The sequence below is a fragment of the Bubalus bubalis genome, chromosome 10, assembly GCF_019923935.1.
Source record: "Bubalus bubalis isolate 160015118507 breed Murrah chromosome 10, NDDB_SH_1, whole genome shotgun sequence".
Lineage (NCBI taxonomy): Eukaryota > Metazoa > Chordata > Mammalia > Artiodactyla > Bovidae > Bubalus > Bubalus bubalis.
In genome coordinates, this window is record NC_059166.1 from 38737944 (window position 1) to 38761557 (window position 23614).

General features: G+C 38.3%; 1 protein-coding gene across 2 annotated transcripts in view; it reads left to right on the plus strand.

The window, feature by feature from the left end:
* LOC102399398 (cytochrome b5 reductase 4) overlaps positions 1 to 23614 on the plus strand; it is a 117054-nt gene that overhangs the window by 65229 nt on the left and 28211 nt on the right. For both annotated transcript variants that reach the window (XM_025294567.3, XM_006047974.4), the window contains 5 exons: positions 148 to 208; positions 3984 to 4041; positions 5858 to 5951; positions 9809 to 9841; positions 15266 to 15388. In XM_025294567.3, coding sequence (XP_025150352.3) covers positions 148 to 208; positions 3984 to 4041; positions 5858 to 5951; positions 9809 to 9841; positions 15266 to 15388 — 369 coding nt within the window. The remainder of the gene's footprint in view (positions 1 to 147; positions 209 to 3983; positions 4042 to 5857; positions 5952 to 9808; positions 9842 to 15265; positions 15389 to 23614) is intronic.

Genomic DNA, 23614 nt, shown 5'->3' on the forward strand with positions numbered 1-23614 from the left:
ACAGATGAAAATTCATTGAGTAGTATATTTATGACTTGTCTCCTTTTATAATATTTCAATAAGAAGTTTACTGGAGAGATGGGGTGAAAAAAAGAAAAATGCTACATAGATGAACTGTAGCTATTTTGTTTATTTTTCTTTGTGAAGGCATGCTTCCTCAGAGCCAAGTGACAGATACACTTGCCAAAGAAGATCCTAGTTCTCCAAGGTATGCTTTCTAATTTTACTTTCTTTAAAGCTTAATCAGTTCTACACCAAAATATGCACATTAAAAAAAAATGGCTCTAAGTTTGATTTATTGCTTATTATATTAATCATGCTTTTTTGATACAAGAACTGCACTGCCTCATTTACCAGGCATTGTTGAAAAATGAGCTGTTCCCTAAATATGAATTTTTAGCATAACTGAAGTTTAACCCATTTTAAACACCACAACTTAAAAAAGAACTATCTAAAACTATTTTTTTCTGATTATCACATATATATTCATGGTAGCAAACTTAGAAACACAGGGAAATACAAAAGAAAGTGATAAAAGTTGGTCCCATCAACCCTAAATATATACTCTTAATATTTGGTTTATTCCATCCACTTTGATTCATGTAGTACCTATTTCCATATTATTCAGACACTATCGGTATTACAGTATATTCTGTGATCAATTTTGTATGTCATGAAATATTCTGCAAAGGCATTTTCTGGTCTGTATTCCATCATATGATGGAAATTGATCAAGTATCCATAATGTATTCAACTGTAATATGCTTCCCTAGTGGCTCAGTGGTCAAGAATCCTTCTGCTAATGCAGGAGATGCAGGTTCATCCCCTGTGTCGGGAAGATCCTCTAGAGAAGGAAATGGCAACTCACTCCAGTATTCTTGCCTGGGAAATCCCATGGACAGAGGAGGAGCCTGGCAGGCTACAGTCCATCGGGTTGCAAAAGAGTCAGACACAACTTAGCAACTAAACAACAGCAGCATTATTTTGCATGTCTAGTTTGTTTTATCAGTTTTTTAATGAAAATTCTTGGAAATGTATTGCAGTGTCTTAGTAAATTAAGCAATCCATGTATAATTTTGTTAATGATATTTCACATGCCCTAGGGTTATGTGTGTTATTTGTCATTTTTCTCTTACCACCTTTCCCCACAAGGTGAGTCTGTAACAGTAGCATCCTGCTATACTTGTTATATCTGTTAAGTTATTTCATATACAATTTTAAGTTAAGGGCCTCGGGGTATCTCTTGTAAGATTCACACTGGGGGCCTGTATACAGGTAATAAGAACAAAAACTAAATCAATTTGATCAGAAGTTTTACAAAACAGATGATGTAGCTTTTCCTTAAATTTTTGCTGTTGACTGTTAAACATCCTTGGTGAGTTAATTTCGTGGGTAATATATTTGTGACAGGAAAGAGTCAAGGTAATAAGCATGTAGATTTTGTCATTTTCCTTCAGAAAATATGTTGTGTTATTGCTCTGATACAAGGCATTTTAGATGTGTAACCTTTATAAAAAGTGCCTTGTCAAGGAGGTGGTTTGTTTTTATCCAAGTTGGTATACCTGTAGTATATGTCCATGTATTTGCTGGTATACATGAAGTATTGTTGTTGTTCAGTTACTAAGTTGTATCTGACTCCTTGCAGCCCCATGGAGTACAGCAAGCCAGTCTTCTCTGTCCTTCACCATCTCCCGGAGTTTGCTCAAACTCGTGGTCTTTGAGTCAATGATGCCATCCATCCATCTTATCCTCTGTCGCCCTTCTCCTCATGCCCTCAATCTTTCCCATCATCAGGGTCTTTTCCAAGGAGTCGACTCTTCCTATCAAGTGGCCAAAGTATTGGAGCTTCAGCATCAGTCCTTCTATTGAATACTCATGATTTCCTTTAGGATTGACTTGTTTGATCTCCTTGGAGTCCAACGGGCTCTCAAATGTCTTCTCCAGCACCACAGTTCAAAAGCATCAATTCTTTGGCGTTCAGCCATTTTTATTGTCCAGCTCTCACATCTGTACATGACTATTGGAAAAACCATAGCTTTGACTATACAGACCAGTTTCTAATTCATCCAACTTGGCATTTTGCATGGTATTCTGCATATAAGTTAAATAAGCAAGGTGACAGTATACAGACTTGACATACTCCTTTCCCAATTTTTGAACCAGTCTATTTGCCATGTCCAGTTCTAACTATTGCTTCTTGACTTCTTGACCTGCATACCTGTCTTAGGAGACAGGTAAGTTAGTCTAGTATTCCCATCTCTTTAAGAATTTTCCAGTACGTTGTGATCGGCACAGTCAAAGGCTTGAACATAGTCAATGACGAGAAGTAGATGCTTTTCTGGTATTCCCTTGCTTTCTCTAATGGATGTTGACAATTTTGATCTCTGATTCTTCTGCCTTTTCTAAATTCAGCTTGTACATCGGGAATTTCTTGGTTCACTTACTGCTAAAGCCTAGCTTGAAGGATCTTGAGCATTACCTTGCTAGCATGTGAAATGAGTGCACTTTTATGGTTGTTTGAACATTCTTTGGTATTGGAATGAAAACTGACCTTTTCCAGTCCTGTGGCCACTGCTGAGTATTCCAAATTTGCTGATGTATTGAGCTGACTTTAACAACATCATCTTTTAGGATTTGAAATAGCTCAGCTCGAATTCCATCACCTCTACTAGCTTTGTTGGTGTAATGCTTCCTAAGGCCCTCTTGACTTCACACTCCAGGATGTGTGGCTCTAGGTGAGTGACCACACCATTGTCGTTATTTGGATCACTGCAATATTGTTTGTATAGTTCTTCTGTGTTTTATTACCACCTCTTGTTAATTTCTTCTGTTTCTCTTAGGTCCTTGCCATTTCTGTCGTTTCATCGTGCCCATTCTTGAATGAAATGTTCCCTTGATATGTCCAATTTTCATGAAGGGATTTCTGTTCTTTTCCATTCTATTGTTTACCTCTTTTCTTTGCATTGTTCACGTAAGAAGGCTTTCTTTTCTCTCCTTACTATTCTCTGAAACTCTGCATTCAGGTGGGTATGTCTTTCCTTTTTCCTTTGCCTTTGGCTTCTCTTCTTTCATCAGCTCTTTGTTAAGCCTCCTTAGACAACCAGTTTGCCTTCTTGCATTTCTTTTTCTTTGGGGTGGTTTTGATCAACACCTGCTGTACAGTGTTACAAACCTCTGTCCATAGTATTTCAGGCAGTCTGTGTACCAGATCTGATCCCTTGAATTTGTTTGTCATTTCCACTGTAAAATCATGAGGGTTTTGATTTAGGTCATATCTGAATGGCCTAGTGTTTTTCCCTACTTTCTTCAATTTAAGCCTGAATTTCACAGTGAAGAGCTCATGAGCCACAGTCAGCTCCACGTCTTATTTCTGCTGACTGTATAGAGCTTCTCTATCTTTGGCTGCAAAGATTATAGTCAACCTGATTTCAGTATTGATCATCTGGTGATGTCTATGTGTGGAGTCATCTCTTGTGTCATTGGAAGAGGGTGTTTGCTATGACCAGTGTGCTCTCTTGACAAAACTCTGTTAGCCTTTGCCCTGCTTCATTTTGTACTTCAAGGCCAAACTTGCCTGTTACTCCAGATATCTCTTGACGTCCTACTTTTGCATTCTAGTCTCCTGTGATGAAAAGGACATCTGTTTTTGGTGTTAATTCTAGAAGGTCTTGTAGGTCTTCAAAGAATTGGTTAACCTCAGCTGCTTTGGTGTTAATGGTTGGGGCATAAACATGGAAGTATAGGCATTTTAAATTGAGAAATAATTGTGAGTTATTTCATCTCACACTACTGATTATTTAGTGAAAAAGTTTCCCTCAAAAAATGTATTTCTTACTGTAGGTTTCAAAATAAATGTTTTAAATCATGTATCTGTTGTGTCATATTGTATGTTTTTTTGATTGTATATATTTTAAAATTATATCTTTAATGGTTAATTTATGTTAATGCATATAATTATTCATTCTTTTTTGAATATTTTACAGCTATGACTGGTTCCAAACAGACTCTTTAGTCACCATCGTCATATATACTAAACAGAAGGTAAACATGTTTTTAATATGAGAAAAAAATAAAAAGCTACATGCAGGCACATTTCTGAGCACTCATCTTGTATTAACTTACAGCAAGTCTATGAGATAGATCCTTTCATTATCCCTATTTTACAGGTGAGGAAACAGAGATTAGGTAATTTAGCAGAGTCACACAGTAAATGGCAGATCTAACATTTTGATCCCAGACAGGCTGGCTCCATAGTATACACTCTTAACAAACATGCCATAGCATCTCAGGAAAAAAAGCAGAAAGTAGTGGGTTGGCCAAGACGTTCGATCCAATTTTTCCATAACATCGTACAAAAACCGGAAGAAAACTTTCAGCCAACCCGTTATTTTATATGCTCTTCTGTGATTTTGTTAGTTTTTATGCATGGATAACAGCAGAGTGTACCCTTGGACTGCAAGGAGATCAAACCAGTCAATTCTAAAGGAAGTCAGTCCTGAATATTCATTGGAAGGACTGATGCTGAAGCTGAAACCCCAATACTTTGGCCACCTGATGCGAAGAACTGACTCATTGGAAAAGACCCTGATGCTGGAAAAGATTGAAGGCAGGAGGAGAAGGGGACGACAGAGGAAGAGATGGTTGGATGGCATCACTGACTCAACGGACATGAGTTTGAGCAAGTTCTGGGAATTGATGATGGGACGGGGAAGCCTGGCATGCTGCAGCCCGTCGGGTTGGAAGGAGTCATACATGAGTGAACAAATGAACTGAACTGAACAGCAGTGAGAGTCCCAGTTTAACTTCACCATATGAACTGATTTCCTGCACTTGAATTGGAATTCAAGAGACAGGAGAGAGGATTGCTGTGTCTTAGTATGCTTAAGCTGCTAACCAGCTTTAGATGTCCTCTGGAAACTAAAATTAGGGAATTAACTCATTCATTAAGTATTTATTGAACACTGCTTCATTCTGGACACTGCTGTAGAATTCAGAAATCTACAGGTGGGCCAGATTCATAGAGACTGAGACCTCACCAGGCTTACAGTCCAACCTGGAAAATCAGATGAATAAGCAGGCAACTTACACCATCTCCAGGCACATCCTCCAGCAGCCTGCAGGGTCTCCACACTTGAGGAACCATAGAGATTTAGAGAGAAATTCTGGCAGCCAAGGATTCCTGAGAATTCATGCTACTTCTGCCATGGCAGAACTGCATCTGAGTGAGTGAGTTCCTCCTCCTCCTGAAGTAGGATTTGATGGTCCCGCTGGAGTGTCCAGCCTCTGCCTGAAAGAGCCAGGATGTCCAGAGGCACTGCATGTCCCACCTCCTACTCCCTCCTCACCAAGCAGTCTAGAACCAAGAGGGCAGGGCCTAGGGAGCCTGGGATCCATTTCTTCCCATTGGTGATACCAGTGAGGCACAGAGGGTGGATGACTGAGGGGAAGGGGGAGCTTACTATGTTGAAAGATGTATTCCTTGTGTAAATGAAAGGCAGAAAAATAACTTGCATCAAAGCTATGTAGAAACTAGAGACATCTGAAAAGTTGTTAGTGATATATATTTTTTTTGATAAGCTGAGCTTAAGAAGTTGTGTTAAGACAGTCCCTTATGCTTAGAGTTTACAGATGAATGCGTAAGGTAGACATTAAGCATAGACAAATATGTAGTTAAAATTATGGTGTATGCTTTGAAGGAGAAGAACGTGGTTGTATGAGAGAGCGAAAAACATGAGTAATGTGGGTTTAGCTTGTGGGCTCTGTAAATAATTACCATGTGAACTTCCACTGATCAGCTTAAATGTATAGTGATAGAGTTTAGAAAAAAGTTTATTTTCCTTTTGTATTTCTGTTTAAGGATATCAACTTAGATTCAGTAATAGTTGATCATCGGGATGATTCCTTTAGAGCCGAGACAGTTACCAAGGATTATTCATACCTTGTACATGTTGGTAAGTAACTTATTCTATATTCATGGAAACAACTTTTGTTAAAGTATAGTCATAACTGGTTGTAGAGTCTTGATAAACTATAATATTTTATCTGCTACTGTCATTTTGGTTTGTCATTTTAAAGATTTATTTACTTATTTTTAGCTGTGCTGGGTCTTTGTTCCTATGTGGACTTTCTCTTAATTGTGGCGAGTGGGGTCTACTCTCTAGCTGCAGTGCATAGGCTTCTTCTTGTGGTGTCTTCTCTTGTTGTGCAGCATGGATTCCAGGGCATTGGGGCTTTAGCAGATGTGGCACATGGGCTCCATAGTTATGGCTCCCAGGCTGTAGAGCACAGGCTCAATAGTTGTGGTGTGCGGGCCCAGCTGCTCCATGGCCTGTGGGACCTTCTGGGCTAGGATCAAACCTGTGTCTCCTGCATTGGCAGGTCTTCATCACTGAGGCACCAGAGAAGCCTGGTTTATCATTTTATGATCAGTTTTGGGGTGTGTTTTTTTTTTTTCCCATTATTTCTTTATACTAGTGAAAGGGCTAGCAAATGGCAGTATGACCTCACTTTTCCCAAGTTTAAACAGTTTGATTAGATGTGATCGAAATCAGTCATATGAAATACTTGCTGGCCCAGCTTTGTAAGATCATATTAATACCTGCAAACACATCTCCGAAGGCCTGCCTGTCATGTGCTCCTGCTGAGTGGACGTCACCAGGCGCTGTTCCATTGGCCTATCTCTTGCCAGCTCTGTCATGGGAAGTCAGAGGCTACGTCACAGTAGCCTAGGCCACAAGGTTGTACTATACCCTCCAGTGCCTGTCCCTTCACAGCCAGAGACCAACCATATAATTCACTTCTGTCTGTTTTGAGAGGTTGCAGATGTATCAGGAGAAAGAACTCAGGACTGAAATCTGGAATCAAAGGTATTAGTAGCAGATTCCTAATCCATTTCTCACCTGTAATGACTCTAGGATTTCATCCTTTTCTCCTTCAAAGAAGGTAATATTCCAGTTAAAAAGTAAAAAGGAAACAAACCAAAACAACAAGAAGAAAACTGTATCTTAAGCATGCATTCTTATGTAAAGAATGTTCTGTTTTCTTTTGTAAAACAAACTGAAAATCTCCAGATCTCAGCTGACTTGGGATTCTGCTCATGGTTTTCTTAATGAAGGACATTTATTCCTAAATTTGATTGAAGTTGATAAATGTTTTTTGTTTCTTATTTTCCCCCATTCGTTAGATTAATCAACCTCAATTCTTACACCTTTCTTCTGGAAATACATCCTATCTTACTTTTTACCTGCATAAGATCTAATATACATTGCCTCTTAGGGAGAGTTTTAACAAATAACTCAGATGTCTAAAAAAGTATATATTATTCATTAGCTCCGTCATGGTTTTTTTTTTTAACAAAGACTTGTGTCAGCATTTATTATGTTACAAATATTTTATGGCTAGTTCTGTTCACATCATAGCTAACTGTAGCTAGCACATGTATGAAAAAACAAAAGCTCCACAGTCAAAAATGTGAAACTCCTGGTTGCTAATATTAAATCAGAATCAAAATTGTAAGTTTCACAGAACCATATTAACATAGAGAACTTTAGAACAGATGTTTGTAAAAACACTTCATCTCCCCCTTCTAGGATGTAAGTTCTGGAAAGGCACAGATTTTTCCCTTTCCCTAACTGTGGTACCCACAGCATCTGCAAAGTGTGTGACACACAGTTCAGTTCAGTTCAGTCACTCAGTCATGTCTGACTCTTGCGACTGCATGAACCACAGTACACCAGGCCTTCTTGTCCATCACCACCTCCCAGAGTTTACCCAAACTCATGTCTGTTGAGTCAGTGATACCACCCAAACATCTCTTCCTCTGTCGTCCCCTTCTCCTCCTGCCCTCAATCTTTCCCAGCATCAGGGTCTTTTCAAATGAGTCAGCTCTTGGCATCAGGTGGCCAAAGTATTGGAGCAGCTTCAACATCAGTCCTTCCAATGAACACCCAGGACTGATCTCTTTTAGGATGGACTGGTTGAATCCCCTTGCAGTCCAAGGGACCCTCAAGAGTCTTCTCTAACACCACAGTTCAAAAGCATCAATTCTTTGGTGCTCAGCTTTCTTTATAGTCCAACTCTCACATCCATTCATGACTACTGGAAAAACCATAGCCTTGACTGGTAGACGGACCTTTGTTGACAAAATAATGTCTCTGCTTTTTAATATGCTGTCTAGGTTGGTCATAGCTTTCGTTCCAAGCAGTAAGCATCTTTTAATTTCATGGCTGCAGTCACCGTCTGCAGTGATTTTGGAGCCTCAAAAAATAAAGTCAGCCACAGTTTCCCCATCTATTTGCCATGAAGTGATGGGACTGGATGCCATGATCTTAGTTTTCTGAATGTTGAGCTTTAGGCCAACTTTTGCACTCTCCTCTTTCACTTTCATCAAGAGGCTTTTTAGTTCTTCTTCACTTTCTGCCATAAGGGTGGTGTCATCTACATATCTGAGGTTATTGATATTTCTCCCAGCAATCTTGATTCCAGCTTGTGCTTTCATCAAGAGGCTCTTTAGTTCTTCTTCACTTTCTGCTATAAGGGTGATGTCATCTGCATATCTGAGGTTATTGATATTTCTCCCAGCAAACTTGATTCCAGCTTATGCTTCATCCAGCCCAGTGTTTCTCATGATGTACTCTGCATAGAAATTAAATAAGCAGAGTGACAATATACAGCCTTGACATACTCCTTTTCCTATTTGGAACCAGTCTGTTGTTCCATGTCCAGTTCTAACTGTTGCTTCCTGACCTGCATGTAGGTTTCTCAAGAGGCAGGTCAGTTGGTCTGGTAGTCACATCTCTTGAAGAATTTTCCACAGTTTATTGTGATCCACACGGTCACAGGCTTTGGCATAGTCAATAAAACAGAAATAGATGTTTTTCTGAAACTCTTGCTTTTTCAATGATCCAGTGGATATTGGCAATTTGATCTCTGGTTCCTCTGCCTTTTCTAAAACCAGCTTGAACATCTGGAAGTTCACAGTTCACATATTGCTGAAGCCTGGCTTGGAGAATTTTGAACATTACTTTACTAGCATGTGAGATGAGTGCAATTGTGTGGTAGTTTGAGCATTCTTTGGCATTGCCTTTCTTTGGGATTGGAATGAAAACTGACCTTTTCCAGTCCTGTGGCCACTGCTGAGTTTTCCAAATTTGCTGGTGTGTTGAGTGCAGCACTTTCACAGCATCATCTTTTAGGATTTGAAATAGCTGAATTGGAATTCCATCACCTCCTTTAGCTTTGTTCATAGTGATGCTTCCTAAGGCCCACTTGACTTCACATTCCAGGATTTCTGGCTCTAGGTGAGTGATCACACCATTGTGATTATTTGGGTCGTGAAGATCTTTTTTGTACAGTTCTTCTAAATGACTGTCCAACTTAGAGAACAATAAGAAAAGAAAAATTTATCCAGACCCAGACCTGGCCTATCCTCACATGCACTTGTGCACACCCTGGAGCTTGTGTGTTTCATGTGCTGCCTCTCTCCCTGCCCTGCTCCTTTCTTGGTTTGTAGGATTTGTCAGGATGGGACCACCCTTAAACCAGTATGGGTTACCCACTTGTGGGCAACTGAATATTTACTCTTTAATTAATAAGGAGAGAAATGGAACAACTAAAAGAATATATTTAAGTATTTTTTCTCAAAGTATATACATTTTGGTTGCATTCAGTTTTTCTTATGGTTTTTTAGGATATGTTTGAGAGATTTGAAATAGTGCATGAAAGAACCATTTAAATGATTTATACCATGTTTGTACACTGTAGGAATTGAAGTTGGATCTTAACTGAATTTTTTTTTCTTTTTCTCCAGCCCTAAGTCATGAGATTCAAGAAGATTTTTCTGGTAAGCTACCAACATTATGTATGTATGTACATATACACACACACACACACACACACACCCCCATGGGGGGACAGCTACCAATGTAATGTATGTATGTACATATACACACATATACATATGCATGTATAAGGGGACAGCAGTTTGTCTTATTGTTCACATGAATATTTTCATGTTGCAGAACAGGGATATGATGTTTTCTATATAAACATATATGTTAATTTTTAAATATACCTTTTCCCTCTGGTTTCAGTTCCTCCTACCCCTTGTTCCTTTTCCCTTATTCATTTCATCTGTGCCCTTTTCATTTCCTCTCATTAGAAAAAAAATTCTTGTCTTCCATTCTTCCCTCCTGCCCTACTCCTGACGTGTAGATTATAGAAATATACGTGACCAGACAAGTTTTTCTTAGGTGTATATATAAATATTTAATGTTAACAAGGGCTTCCCTGGTAGCTCAGATGGTAAAGCGTCTGCCTGCAATGCAGGAGACCCAAAGCATATTAAATTATGTATATCATTACATATAAATGCACAATGGATTTTACACAGCTGTTTAACAATAGAAGACTCATCAGAGAACGGTAGTTTTTTATTCTTTAGCTTTATTGAGATATAATTAACAAAATTGTGATCTATTTAAAGATTTAAAGTATACAACATATTGATTCAATAAAGATATACATTGTGAAGATTAACACAATCAAATTAACATCCATCATCTCACATGTTTACCTTTTGTGTAATTTCAGTTATACAAGACAGTATCATCAACTGCAGTCACCATGTTATACATGAGATCTTCAGACCTTATTCACCTTATAGCTGAAATTTCATACTCTTTTGTCAACTTCTTCCTATTTCCCCCTCACCCCTGATGCCTGGCACTGTTTTGCTACTGTTTCTATGAGTTTGACTTTTTTTTCTAATTTGCGTATATAAGTGATACCATGCAGTACAGCTATCAGGATTCCCTTTTTTAAGGCTGAATAATATTCTACTCTATATTTGTATATATGTGGTTTCTCATTTTAAAGCACTGTGAGATTACATTACACTGGTTCTGTACCTTCCTTTTTCTATACACACCATAGTAAGTTCTATAAATTGTATTAATTAAACTCTTTGAAGTCAAGGACTTTTTTGTCTATTAAGCTTCAAATCAGTGCTCATGGAATTGAATTCATCCGACTATTCTGTCTTTAAAAGTTGTTAAATTGCTGCTGATTTCTGTGTTTACAGTGAGGAAGACTAATATTGTTTCTAAAGGCAAAAAGAAATATACTGTAAATATTTAAAAACACATTTAATACATAAAATATAATCACCTTTTAAAGCTTATTATATCAACAAAGCCAAAAGCTGGTTCTTTGAGAAGATAAATAAAATTGACAAATAATTAGCCAGACTCAAAAACAAAGGGAGAATAATCAAATCAACAAAATTAGAAATGAAAATGGAGAGATGACAACAGACAACACAGAAATACAGAGGATCATAAGAGACTACTATCAGCAGCGATGTGCCAATAAAATGGACAACTTGGAAGAAATGGACAAATTCTTAGAAAAGTACAACTTTCCAAAACTGAAACAGGAAGAAATAGAAAATCTTAACAGACCTATCACAAGCACGGAAATTGAAACTGTAATCAGAAATCTTCCAACAAACAAAAGCCCAGGACCAGATGGCTTAAAATTTAGAGAAGAGCTAACACCTATCCTACTCAAACTCTTCCAGAAAATTGCAGAGGAAGGTGAACTTCCAAACTCATTCTATGAAGCCACCATCACCCTAATACCAAAACCAGACAAAGATGCCACAGAAAAAGAAAACTACAGGCCAATATCACTGATGAACATAGATGCAAAAATCCTTAATAAAATTCTAGCAAACAGAATCCAACAACACAGTAAAAAGATCATATATCATGACCAAGTGGGCTTTATCCCAGGGATGCAAGGATTCTTCAATATCTGCAAATCAATTGACATAATACACCACATTAACAAATTGAAAGATAAAAACCATGTGATTATCTCAAGATGCATAGAAAGCCTTTGACAAAATCAACATCCATTTGTGATAAAAAAAAAAAAAAACCCTACAGAAAGCAGGAATAGAAGGAACATACCTCAACATAATAAAAGCTATATATGACAAACCCACAGCAAACATTATCCTCAGTGGTGAAAAATTGAAAGCATTTCCCCTAGAGTCAGGAACAAGACAAGGGTGCCCACTTTCACCACTGCTATTCAACATAGTTTTGGCTGCAGCAATCAGAGAAGAAAAAGAAATAAAAGGAATACAGATTGGAAAAGAAGAAGTAAAACTCGCACTGTTTGCAGGTGACATGATCCTCCACATAGAATACCCTAAAGACTCCACCAGAACATTACTAGAGCTAATCAATGAATATAGTAAAGTTTCAGGATATAAAATTAACACACAGAAATCCCTTGGATTCCTATACACTCACAATGAGAAAACAGAAAGAAATTAAGGAAACAATTCCATTCACCATTGCAATGAAATGAATAAAATACTTAGGAATATATCTACCTAAAGAAACTAAAGACCTATATATAGAAAACTATAAAACACTGGTGAAAGAAATCAAAGAGGACACAAATAGATGCAGAAATATACCATGTTCATGGATCAGAAGAATCAATATAGTGAAAATGAGTATACTACCCAAAGCAATCTATAGATTCAATGCAATCCCTATCAAGCTATCAGTGGTATTTTTCACAGAACTAGAACAAATAATTTCACAATTTGTATGGAAATACAAAAGACCTCGAATAGCCAAAGCAATCTTGAGAAAGAAGAATGGAACTGGAGGAATCAACCTGCCTGACTTCAGGCTCTACTACAAAGCCACAGTCATCAAGACAGTATGGTACTGGCACAAAGACAGCAATATAGATCAATGGAACAAAATAGAAAGCCCAGAGATAAACCCATGCACCTATGGACACCTTATCTTTGACAAAGGAGGCCAGAATATACAACAGAGAAAAGACAATCTCTTTAACAAGTGGTGCTGGGAAAACTGGTCAACCACGTGTAAAAGAATGAAACTAGAATACTTTCTAACACCATACACAAAAATAAACTCAAAATGGATTAAAGATCTAAATGTAAGACCAGAAACTATTAAACTCCTAGAGGAAAACATAGGCAAAACATTCTCCGACATAAATCATAGCAGGATCCTCTATGATCCACCTCCCAGAATATTGGAAATAAAAGCAAAAATAAACAAGTGGGACCTAGTTAAACTTAAAAGCTTCTGCACAACAAAGGAAACTCTAAGCAAGGTGAAAAGACAGCCTTCAGAATGGGAGAAAATAATAGCAAATGAAGGAACTGACAAAGAATTAATCTCAAAAATATACAAGCAACTCCTGCAACAAACCCACAGCAAACTTTATTGCTTTACTCCAGAAAAACTTTATTCCAGAAAAATAAACGACCCAATCAAAAAATGGGCCAAAGAACCAAACAGACATTTCTCCAAAGAAGACATACAGATGGCTAACAAACACATGAAAAGATGCTCAACATCACTCATTGTCAGAGAAATGCAAATCAAAACCACAATGAGGTCAATGGCCAGTCAGAATGGCTGCTATCCAAAAGCCTATAAGCAATAAATGCTAGAGAGGATATGGAGAAAAGGGAATCCTCTTACACTGTTGGTGGGAATGCAAACTAGTACAGCCACTATGGAGAACAGTGTGGAGATTCCTTAAAAAACTGGAAATAGAACTGCCATATGACCCAGCAATCCCACTGCTGGGCATACACACTGAGGAAACCAGAATTGAAAGAGACACATGTATCCCAGTGTTCATCGCAGCACTGTTTATAATAGCCAGGACATGGAAGCAACCTAGATGTCCATCAGCAGATGAATGGATAAGAAAGCTGTGGTACATATACACAATGGAGTATTACTCAGCCATTAGAATACATTTGAATCAGTTCTAACGAGGTGGATGAAACTGGAGCCTATTCTACAGAGTGAAGTAAGCCAGAAAGAAAAACACCAATACAGTATACTAACGCATATATATGGAATTTAGAAAGATGGTAACAATAACCCTGTGTACGAGACAGCAAAAGAGACACTGATGTATAGAACAGTCTTATGAACTCTGTGGGAGAGGGCGAGGGTGGGATGATTTGGGAGAATGGCATTGAAACATGTATATTATCATATGTGAAACGAATTGCCAGTCCAGGTTCAATGCATGAGACAGGGTGCTCAGGACTGGTGTACTTGGGATGACCCAGAGGGATGGGATGAGGAGGGAAGTGGGAGAGGAATTCAGGATGGGGAAACACATGTTCACCCATGGCAGATTCATTTCAATGTATTTCAAAACCACTAAATATTGTAAAGTAATTAGCCTCCAATTAAAATAAATAAATTTATATTTTTAAAAAATTTTTAATTAAAAAAAAAGTTTCTGATTACCAAAATTCTCTGCACAAGCCATATTTATATTGAAGAATAGAAAAGTTTCAAGGTAACCTTTCTGAGTTGGGAACAGCACTCCCTGAAAAGCATTTACCTTCATCACTTCTTGTTTTTCATCTGCTGCAAAAATATTAGGTACTTCTCCAGTATTGAGCATACTGTCAATATCCTCTAGAAAAGCTTCCTCTTTAATCTCAGTGTCCGTGATCAAAAAGACCGTCTTCTGGCCTTTCATGCCCACATTCCTTTAAAGGGCCTTAAAATAAAAATGTACTTAGAATAATACAATTATGTAAAGTTTAAAAATAAAATAAAATTTAAAAAAAGTACTTAGAATAAAATAAAAAATAAAAATAAAGCTTATTATGTTATTAATATTCATATATTCTAAACTGTTTAAAATATTCAAAAATAAGATAATATAAAACATTTTTAATTATCAAAGATTGATAATTGTAAGGATAATTTATAGGGATTCATTCTCCTGGAGCCTTTTCTGTTTATTAAGCTCAATATTGGTTTACTGCATTCACTCATAAGACTCTCTCAGATCCCAAGAAATGTTAATACAATATAAATTAAATTTGCTTTCATTCAATGGCTAGTTTGTATATTTAAGGTTTTTTTTTTTTAAGTTGTGTGTTAGTTGCCATGGCTCTATTTGAGCTTGTATGAAAACCAGCGTTATGTATTAGTTTGGCCCCTGATACATTAATTTGAAAGAAGTTAGTCTGAATTTAAGATAAACTGGATTTAACATCATATAAAGCATAAACAATTTTGAGGAATATGTACCAAAATTTTTATTTATTTCACTAATTATCAGTGTCATATCAGATCAGGACATTTGGGTTGTTTGAGAGAGAATGATTTAAAAATAAACTCTCATATTTAATATCAATGAATACAAATGGAGTTTATCTTCTTTTCAGTGCTAGTTGTTGAGAATGTGGGAAAAATAGAGATCGTCCTGAAGAAAAAAGAGAATACTTCTTGGAAATGCCTTGGTCATCCCCAGGAGAATCATAATTCATTTATTCCAAAGAAAGATACAGGTAGGCTATGCTGTTATTTTGAGTCCTTGGTTCATGAAAATGTATGTCAGTGGCTCAGTTGTACCAGAATTTGGAGGGCCACTTTGAGTGAGCCAAAGGGTCCTTGTATCTCTTTCTGCTGCTACTGCTGCTAAGTCGCTTCAGTCGTGTCCAACTCTGTGCAACCCCATAGACGGCAGCTCACCAGGCTCCCCCATCCCTGGGATTCTCCAGGCAAGAACACTGGAGTGGGTTGCCATTTCCTTCTCCAATGCATGAAAGTGAAAAGTGAAAGCAAAGTTGCTCAGTCGTGTCCAACTCTTCGCGACCCCATGGACTGCAGCCTACCAGGCTCCTCTGTCCATGGGATTTTCCAGGCAAGAGAACTGGAGTGGGGTGCCATCGCCTTCTCCGTGTATTTCTTTCTAAAGAATTGAAATGGGGCATTGGGTTTGTTACCCTCCTTTTTTTTTTTTTTTTTTAAACGTAGATTACATTTCTGACTCTGCTATCTAATGTTTAGGCATAATGGGGTCATTCAGTTATGATAGCTAAATGGAGAATACCCACTTAAACCTTTCATTCCTTCACTCCTTCATTCCTCCAGGTTCCCTTTTACAAAAGGTGCAAAAACAAGTAAAGTTGATGCCCTGTAGGCACACCTAATTTTTTTCTATTAGAGAAGGCACGTTTATTGCCTCTGCTGCTGCTGCTAAGTCGCTTCAGTCGTGTCCGACTCTGTGCAACCCCAGAGACAGAAGCCCACCAGGCTCCCCCGACCCTGGGCTTCTCCAGGCAAGAGCACTGGAGTGGGTTGCTATTTCCTTCTCCAATGCATGAAATGAAAAGTTAAAGTGAAGTCGCTCAGTCGTGTCCGACTCTTCGCAACCCCATGGACTACAGCCTACCAGGCTCCTCCACCCATGGGATTTTCCAGGCAAGAGTACCAGTTTACTTCCTAAAGATAATACGCTTCATTTTCTTCCTTTATTTTTTAGAGCTTTTAATTTAAGTGTAACATCTTACAGGCAAAGGTGCATATTATAAGTGTTCTGCTTGATGAATTTTCACAAAGTGAATGCACTCCATATTTTCTTTGGAAATTGGTAGGATTTGCCTCTTGTTCCAAGTGTTTTGAAATTTCATAGTTTCATAGACCTTAATGGAGGTCTGTTTTTAACTTTTGTGCCAAATGGTCATCCTTTGTGCTAATCTTTCCATTATGGAAGCTTAAGACCCATGTGTCTGGAAAGTACTGATTTGTCGTCCCTCCATGGTCTGTTTTTACTTTTTAGAAGTGTTCTTTTTTTTTTTTAAGACTTTTTAAAAAATAGATTATTTTTTATTTATTTATTTTTGGCTGCACTGGGTCCTTTGATGTGGCACACCTGGTCTTCATTGATGTGCTCTGGCTTTGGCTAGTGTGGTGCTCAGGCTTCATGTTGCGGTGGCTTCTCTTGCTGAGGAGCACCGCTCTAGAGCATACAGGCTCAGTAGCTATGGCTTAGTCACACCACGGCATGGGGTGAGATCTTAGTTTCCAGACCAGGGATGGAACCCATGTCTCTCCTGCAGAAAGCAGGGGTATCTGTAAACTTTAATTTCCTTTTTAAAATTTGTTTTGTCAACTGTCCTGTATTAGTCTACGAAAGTGAAAGTGAAGTCGCTTAGTCGTGTCTGACTCTTTGCGACCCCGTGGATTGTAGCCCACCAGGGCCCTCCATCCGTGGAATTTTAACCACTGGACCACCAACCAGGGAAGTCCCTAAAAATGATCTTATTTTAAGCCTTCTTAACCAGTTCTCTATGTATCTTGTCTTTTCTCTCTCATTTTCAATTTTGTCCTTTTGCTCTACTTTTTGGGAGTTGTTTTCAGCTGTGTCTTCTAACTCTGCTGTTGAGTAACTCATTTCTACTTTCATATTTTTAACTTCAGAGAACTCTTGATTTTTGTTTATTTGTTTTAGCATCCTATTTGCTCCCTTCTCTTAGCTTTTTGAGAATTACTGATAGTGTTGTAGAGTTTTTGTTTCCCTGTGTAGCCTAGCCTCGTTTTGGTCTGTCTTTCATATTAGATACTTCCTTTGAATGTCTGCTGATCCTTGACTGTCTGCACGTATTTCTGTGTTGAACTCTAAAAGCTAGTTGGAAACTTTGTGTGGGGCCTTGCTTGCTGACAATAACATTGACTGTGTGGCTGGATCCTTTCTTTGGATCAGAAAAGAAACATTCGTTGTGTGGCTGGACCAGAAAAGTCTGATGCCAGTGTTTTGCCGGAGTCTCTAAACAGTTTCTACCTTGCACCCAACATTTCAAAAGTTACATGGGAAAAGAAGGCAGGGGTATCTGTAAACTTTAATTTCCTTTTTAAGATTTGTTTTGTCAACTGTCCTGTATTAGTCTACTAAAGTGAAAGTGAAGTCACTCAGTTTGCAACCCTGTGGACTGTAGCCCACCAGGCTCCTCCATCCGTGGGATTCTGCAGGCAAGAATACTGGAGTGGGTTGCCATTTCCTTTTCCAGGGGATCTTCCTGACCCATGTATCGAACCCAGGTCTCCCGCATTGCAGGCAGACGCTCTAACCTCTGAGCTGGTTGCCATAAAAAAGTACCACAGACTTAGTGGGATAATAACAGAAGTTTATTTTCTCACAGTCTGAAGGCTAAAGTCTGACACTAAGATTCTGGTAGGGTTGGCTTCTCCTGACATGTCTCCTTGGCTTGTAGATGGCTGTCTTCACATGATCTTCCCTCTATGTCTGTGTCCCTGTTGCCTCTTCTTATAAGGACATCAGGCTCATTGGACTAGGAACCATCCAAACGACCTCATTTTAACTTACTTTGTAAAATACCACATTTCCAAATATGTTGCATTCTCTAGTACTAGAGATGTGACTTTAATGTGGAACATTGAGATGCACACAGTTCAGCCTGTAAAATATACGCAATCCAGAGACCCTGTGTTTTGCCCTCTACAAGAGAGCAAAATTCTGATATTTTGCCAGAATAATAGAGAATCGGCCTGTGGCTGTGTGAAATAGGGAAAGACATCAGAAAGGTGGGGCTAGGGAAGACAGCTAGACTTCTTAAATGAACTTTAATCCAGAAAGCAGTTTTAGTTCTGCCTTCCCTCTGATTCCAGAAATACTTGGTCCTGCCAATTTCTGAGCCTTAATGAGATCTTATATTACAGATGGATTGATTCTTGGCTTTTTGTATGTCTAGTTTGGGATTTAGCTTTCCAGTTAACTGAGTTAGTTCTTTCTATCCTTACAGGCTATGCCTTAAAAAACAACCAAACACTCTCACTCACTCACACATACACACACACATTCACACACCATCTTTGCTTTTATTTTAGGGAAGGATTAGAAGACACTAACTGCATATATTCAGTTTACCATCTTTAAATATTTAAAACTATAAAAATGTATTTGTAGATAATATTTTAATTTTCAGAAAAGCATCAGGTAGCTGCATTTTGAGTACTTATTGTGTGTGGAATGCTATTTTAGGTATTGTGGTATGTAACAAATAAATGACATCAGAATTATTTTCCTAGGTGGAAGAAAGAACATACATAAACATGGGGTTAAAGAATACTTATATCAAGACATAGGCCAATAAGAGGAAGTTACTTAGTGCAAGCTTGAATATGTTCTAAGGTAACCTTAAGTGAACAGATGCAGATCAATCTGACCTTGAACAACTCCCCATGAATGAAGGTGAATTTCAAGCAATGTTTTGAAAGTGACTTAAAAAAGGAAGCCATGAAGGACTTTCCAGGTATCATTACTGGGTACTTATTGTGCCAGACCTTTTGCAGGTGGCAGAGAAAGAAAATGTAAGCCATATGTGGGAAAGGTCAAATAGATTCATTTTCCAAGAGCAGGAGGTCTCAATTGCATGGTATAAGGTAGGCAGAAGAGAGAGGAATAATAGCAGATGCAGCAGATCAGAAGAGAACAGGTAAAAGACCGTGAAAATGAAAAAAGATATTATTAAGGTAAAATCTATTGCCCTGAAATTATCTGGCTGTCTAGACTCTGATGCTGGGAGGGATTGGGGGCAGGAGGAGAAGGGGATGACAGAGGATGAGATGGCTGGATGGTGTCACTGACTCGATGGACATAAGTCTGAGTGAACTCCGGGAGTTAGTGATGGACAGGGAGGCCTGGCGTGCTGCGATTCATGGGGTTGCAAAGAGTCGGACACGACTGAGGGGCTGAACTGACCGACTGAGTGATTGAAAAATCATAGCAAACCAGATAAAAGCTAAGTCCTAGAAATAAATGATACTGAGAAACAAGGTTGACCTGTATTTAGAAATAGTTAGAATGAACATTGCTCAAGTATTCTTCCCTATAATTTCCTGAGGCTTTCCATGAACTCTCTCATCCCTGCTATAAATTTCGGCTTGAGTCGTGAGCCACCGTAGTTTGTTTTAGCTTTCTTGTGTGAAATTGGAGCCACGCTTGTATTTTTCAGTGAATTAGATTTTCTGCTTTGGAAAATGACTCAGTTTAGGGGATTTTTTCTATTTATTTGCCTGAATTAGCACAGATTCATTTCTTCTTTGTCCTTTCTCTTCCCTAACTCATGATAAAAACTATAGGTTATTTCTGCACTAGCAAAGCTAAATACTTACATCATCAAAATATTATGATTTAACTTGCTGTCAGTAAGTTCAAATGTTTACTCTATTATGTGGTTCCTAGATTTTCAATGTGTATTGCCAGAATTATCAATTTTTATGATATTAGCATGCTGGCTTCTTTCATTTTTCCTAGTTAAAAAATTTAAGTTTGAAACTAAGCGTGTGAGTTGAAGACTTAATACAATAACTTCTCACGTCAAATCTAGAGTTTACTTACACAAAAGATTTAAATATAGCAAAGAACATAATCAGAGCAGAGAAAGTACTTCATTTTTTACCTTTAATCCAGGTGTAACAGTTGATGAATTAAATTGTATGAATATAACCAGACTACCATTTGTAACTTGGGCACTTCCAATTATTTTTTTCTTCTCAAAGATGAAGATTATGAGTGAGTATTTGTGTGGTGTGGTGTGTGTGTGATATGACTAAGAAACTTGTCTATTAAGAGTCAGAAACTAATAGAATATTGGGTTGCTATTTCTGTACCCAGCCTAAAAATTTATTTTAATTGTGATTACCTTTAATATGGGGATTCAGATCATCACACAAAGGTTGTTTTGTAAATTTGACAACTAACAGCTCAGTAAATGAATATTGAGATGCTAAAGAATAAACAAGATTTTGAAAAGTTGTGTCATAATTTTGATATGTCAATAGCCACTTATAAACCTTTAGATTAAATACATATAGAATCTATAACTGTGTTTTTAAATCATGCTGAACTGTATGAAACCACTGCTGTTTATTTTTTACCTAGAAAAATGGCAGTTTTACATAATTTGACCTATACTTTTATCAGGGCTTCTTAATTGCTAACACCACATGCGTACACATCCAGAAGTGCTGTCTGTACCTGTAAACATGCTTGTTGACACTTTGTGAGCAGTCACTTAATTGAGGCTTTCTACGGGGCCTGGGATTCTGCAGGCAAGCTGTTTGCTGTCATAAGGAACAACAGCTCTTCTTGTCAGTGTGTTAAGATCCCTCTTCACCCCTTCCTAACCCTTTCTTGCCTGTGCAGCCATGTTTCTTTGCTGCCTAAAACAGTCATTCAGAATTACTGGAAAAGAAGAGACTCCTATGGCTAGCAAATAGGACTTCACAGTACTTTATGCTTTTAAATTGTCTGCTCAGCCCAGCAGGTGTAAAGTTGTCACTTGCACACTATAAGATGCTTTAGCATGTTGCTGTCTTATTCTCATTTCTAGCAGAACGGCCTGAATATGAAGAAACACAGGATAGATAGAGCAGGCTGTAAATAAGTAAGAAATTATTTACTGTGTTAAAAGACAGAATAGATGAAGTTTAAAAACTTAGAATTCAAGCACTTTAATGTATAATGTTGACTGAATTATTAGTTATGGAGCTGAGGAAAGGTGATAAGCACAGAGATGTTCAAATCTAGTGACAACCTTACTAAACGATATGGGCTTCATTGTCTAAGGACCCCATTGAACCTAGTCTTGGAAGAAAAGCTGCCTTTTTCTTAGCTTAACACTGATGTTTAACTCTACAAAATCCTCACTTTGAAAGAAAGATTCAGCTCACATCAGTCTAGGTAAGGTAGTAAAAGAACTGAATACATTTTAAATTTATTTTTAATAGTAATAGTTAAAACAGAAAGGAATCTATGCTCTATTGTCAATTTACTAATTGGAAAAAGCATGTACCCATACACATTTATCATCCTGGGTGTTAGAAGATGTGTTATGAATGTTTTCTTACTCATATATGCAAGAGTGGTTTGAGTGAGAATAGTAAAGCTATATTACAAAAGGTCAGATGAGATGGTTGGATAGCATCACTGAGTTTGAGCAAACTCCAGGAGATGGTGAAGGACAGGGAAGCCTGGCGTGCTGCAGTCCTTGGGGCTGCAGAGAGTCAGACATGACTTAGTGACTGAACAGCAACCACCAGAGGTTAAGTGAAAACCTTATCAAAATTAGTACAAAGGCTGAATAATTTTTAAAAACAGCAGCATAATTGCAGTTTATGTAATACTTTTAAAAGCACATAATAACTAAAACTTTGTTGTTTCTTCTGCATAAGTTCATTTCCAGCCCCTCTTTCCTCTCCAGAGGGTGGGCTGTAGAGCAGGAAATTCCAAACTTTTGACCATAACTCAGTCTTTCTGGTGACCAGCCCCCATCCAGGAATCCACCTAGAGGCACCACATGAGAACAAAGATGTTCCTAGTTTTCCCTTATTGCTTAGGAATTTACCAGGGTATTAGGAATCCCATGTTCGAGATCAGAGTCAAAGACAAATACAGTGCCCCCACCTTATTTGCAGCTTTGCTTTCTGAGGTTTCACTTACCCTTGGTCAGTCGTGGTCCAAAAATATTAAATGGAAAATTCCAGAAATAATTCATAAGTTTTCAATTACAAACTATTCTGAATAGCATGATGAAATTCCAAGGTGTCCTGCTGGGGATGTTGAAGAAGAGAGGTACCTGAGATAGATGGTGACTTGCTGAACTGATTCCTTAATTTGGACATTAAATAGTTACTAGGGAGTTGTAAAGGGTAGGGGGATAGTCTATAGATATTTGTGTTTGAACCGACATGGTTAAAATAATGAGGAAGATGCTAAAGGACAATGTACTGGTCTATAATTATTGTTCTCAAACTTTTTGAACAAGGTTTATGAGTTGGGGCAAGAAACTCTCATAACTTCTTCCTCCATCCCACATCTTCTCTAGTGACCCTGTGATCTTGGGCAAACTATATAACTTCTGTAAGCCCCTATTTCCAGCAGGGAAAATGAGCGTGAATAGCAATGGCACCCCACTCCAGTACTTTTGGCTGGAAAATCCCATGAATGGAGGAGCCTGGTAGGATGCAGTCCATGGGGTCGCTAGAGTCGGACACGAGTGAGCGACTTCACTTTCACTTTTCACTTTCATGCATTGGAGAAGGAAATGGCAGCCCACTCCAGTGTTCTTGCCTGGAGAATCCCAGGGACGGGGAAGCCTGGTGGGCTGCCGTCTATGGGGTCGCACAGAGTCGGACACAACTGAAGCAATTTAGCAGCAGCAGTAGCAGCAGGTGCTTTGAAAGAACACTAGGGGAATTCAGTGCTAACCACTGACTCCACACTTCCCCTGCAGGGGCACATGGGTTTAATCCCTAGTCTGGGAACTGAGGTCCTGCGTGCTGCATGGCATGGCCAAAAAAAAAACAAAAAAAGTACTTAGAACAGGAAGGTGTGGACTCCCAATCCAGTGCTCTTTCACAGATCTCTCACACTGAACTTTGTCTTTATTTTTGCCTTGTGAAATTCTACTCTCTAGAAGGAAAGCTGTAGTTTCTTTTCAACAAGAAGAATAAAGAATGCCCAAATTACCATATTATCCTCAGTGTTGCAGTGTTACCCTGAGTATCTCAATATTATTTGTATGTTATTAAAAGAATTTCGTCTGGGATTAACAGATACATACTGCTGCTGCTGCTGCTGCGTCGCTTCAGTTGTGTCCGGCTCTGTGTGACCCCATAGACGGCAGCCCACCAGGCTCCGCCATCCCTGGGATTCTCCAGGCAAGAACACTGGAGTGGGTTGCCATTTCCTTCTCCAATGCATGGAAGTG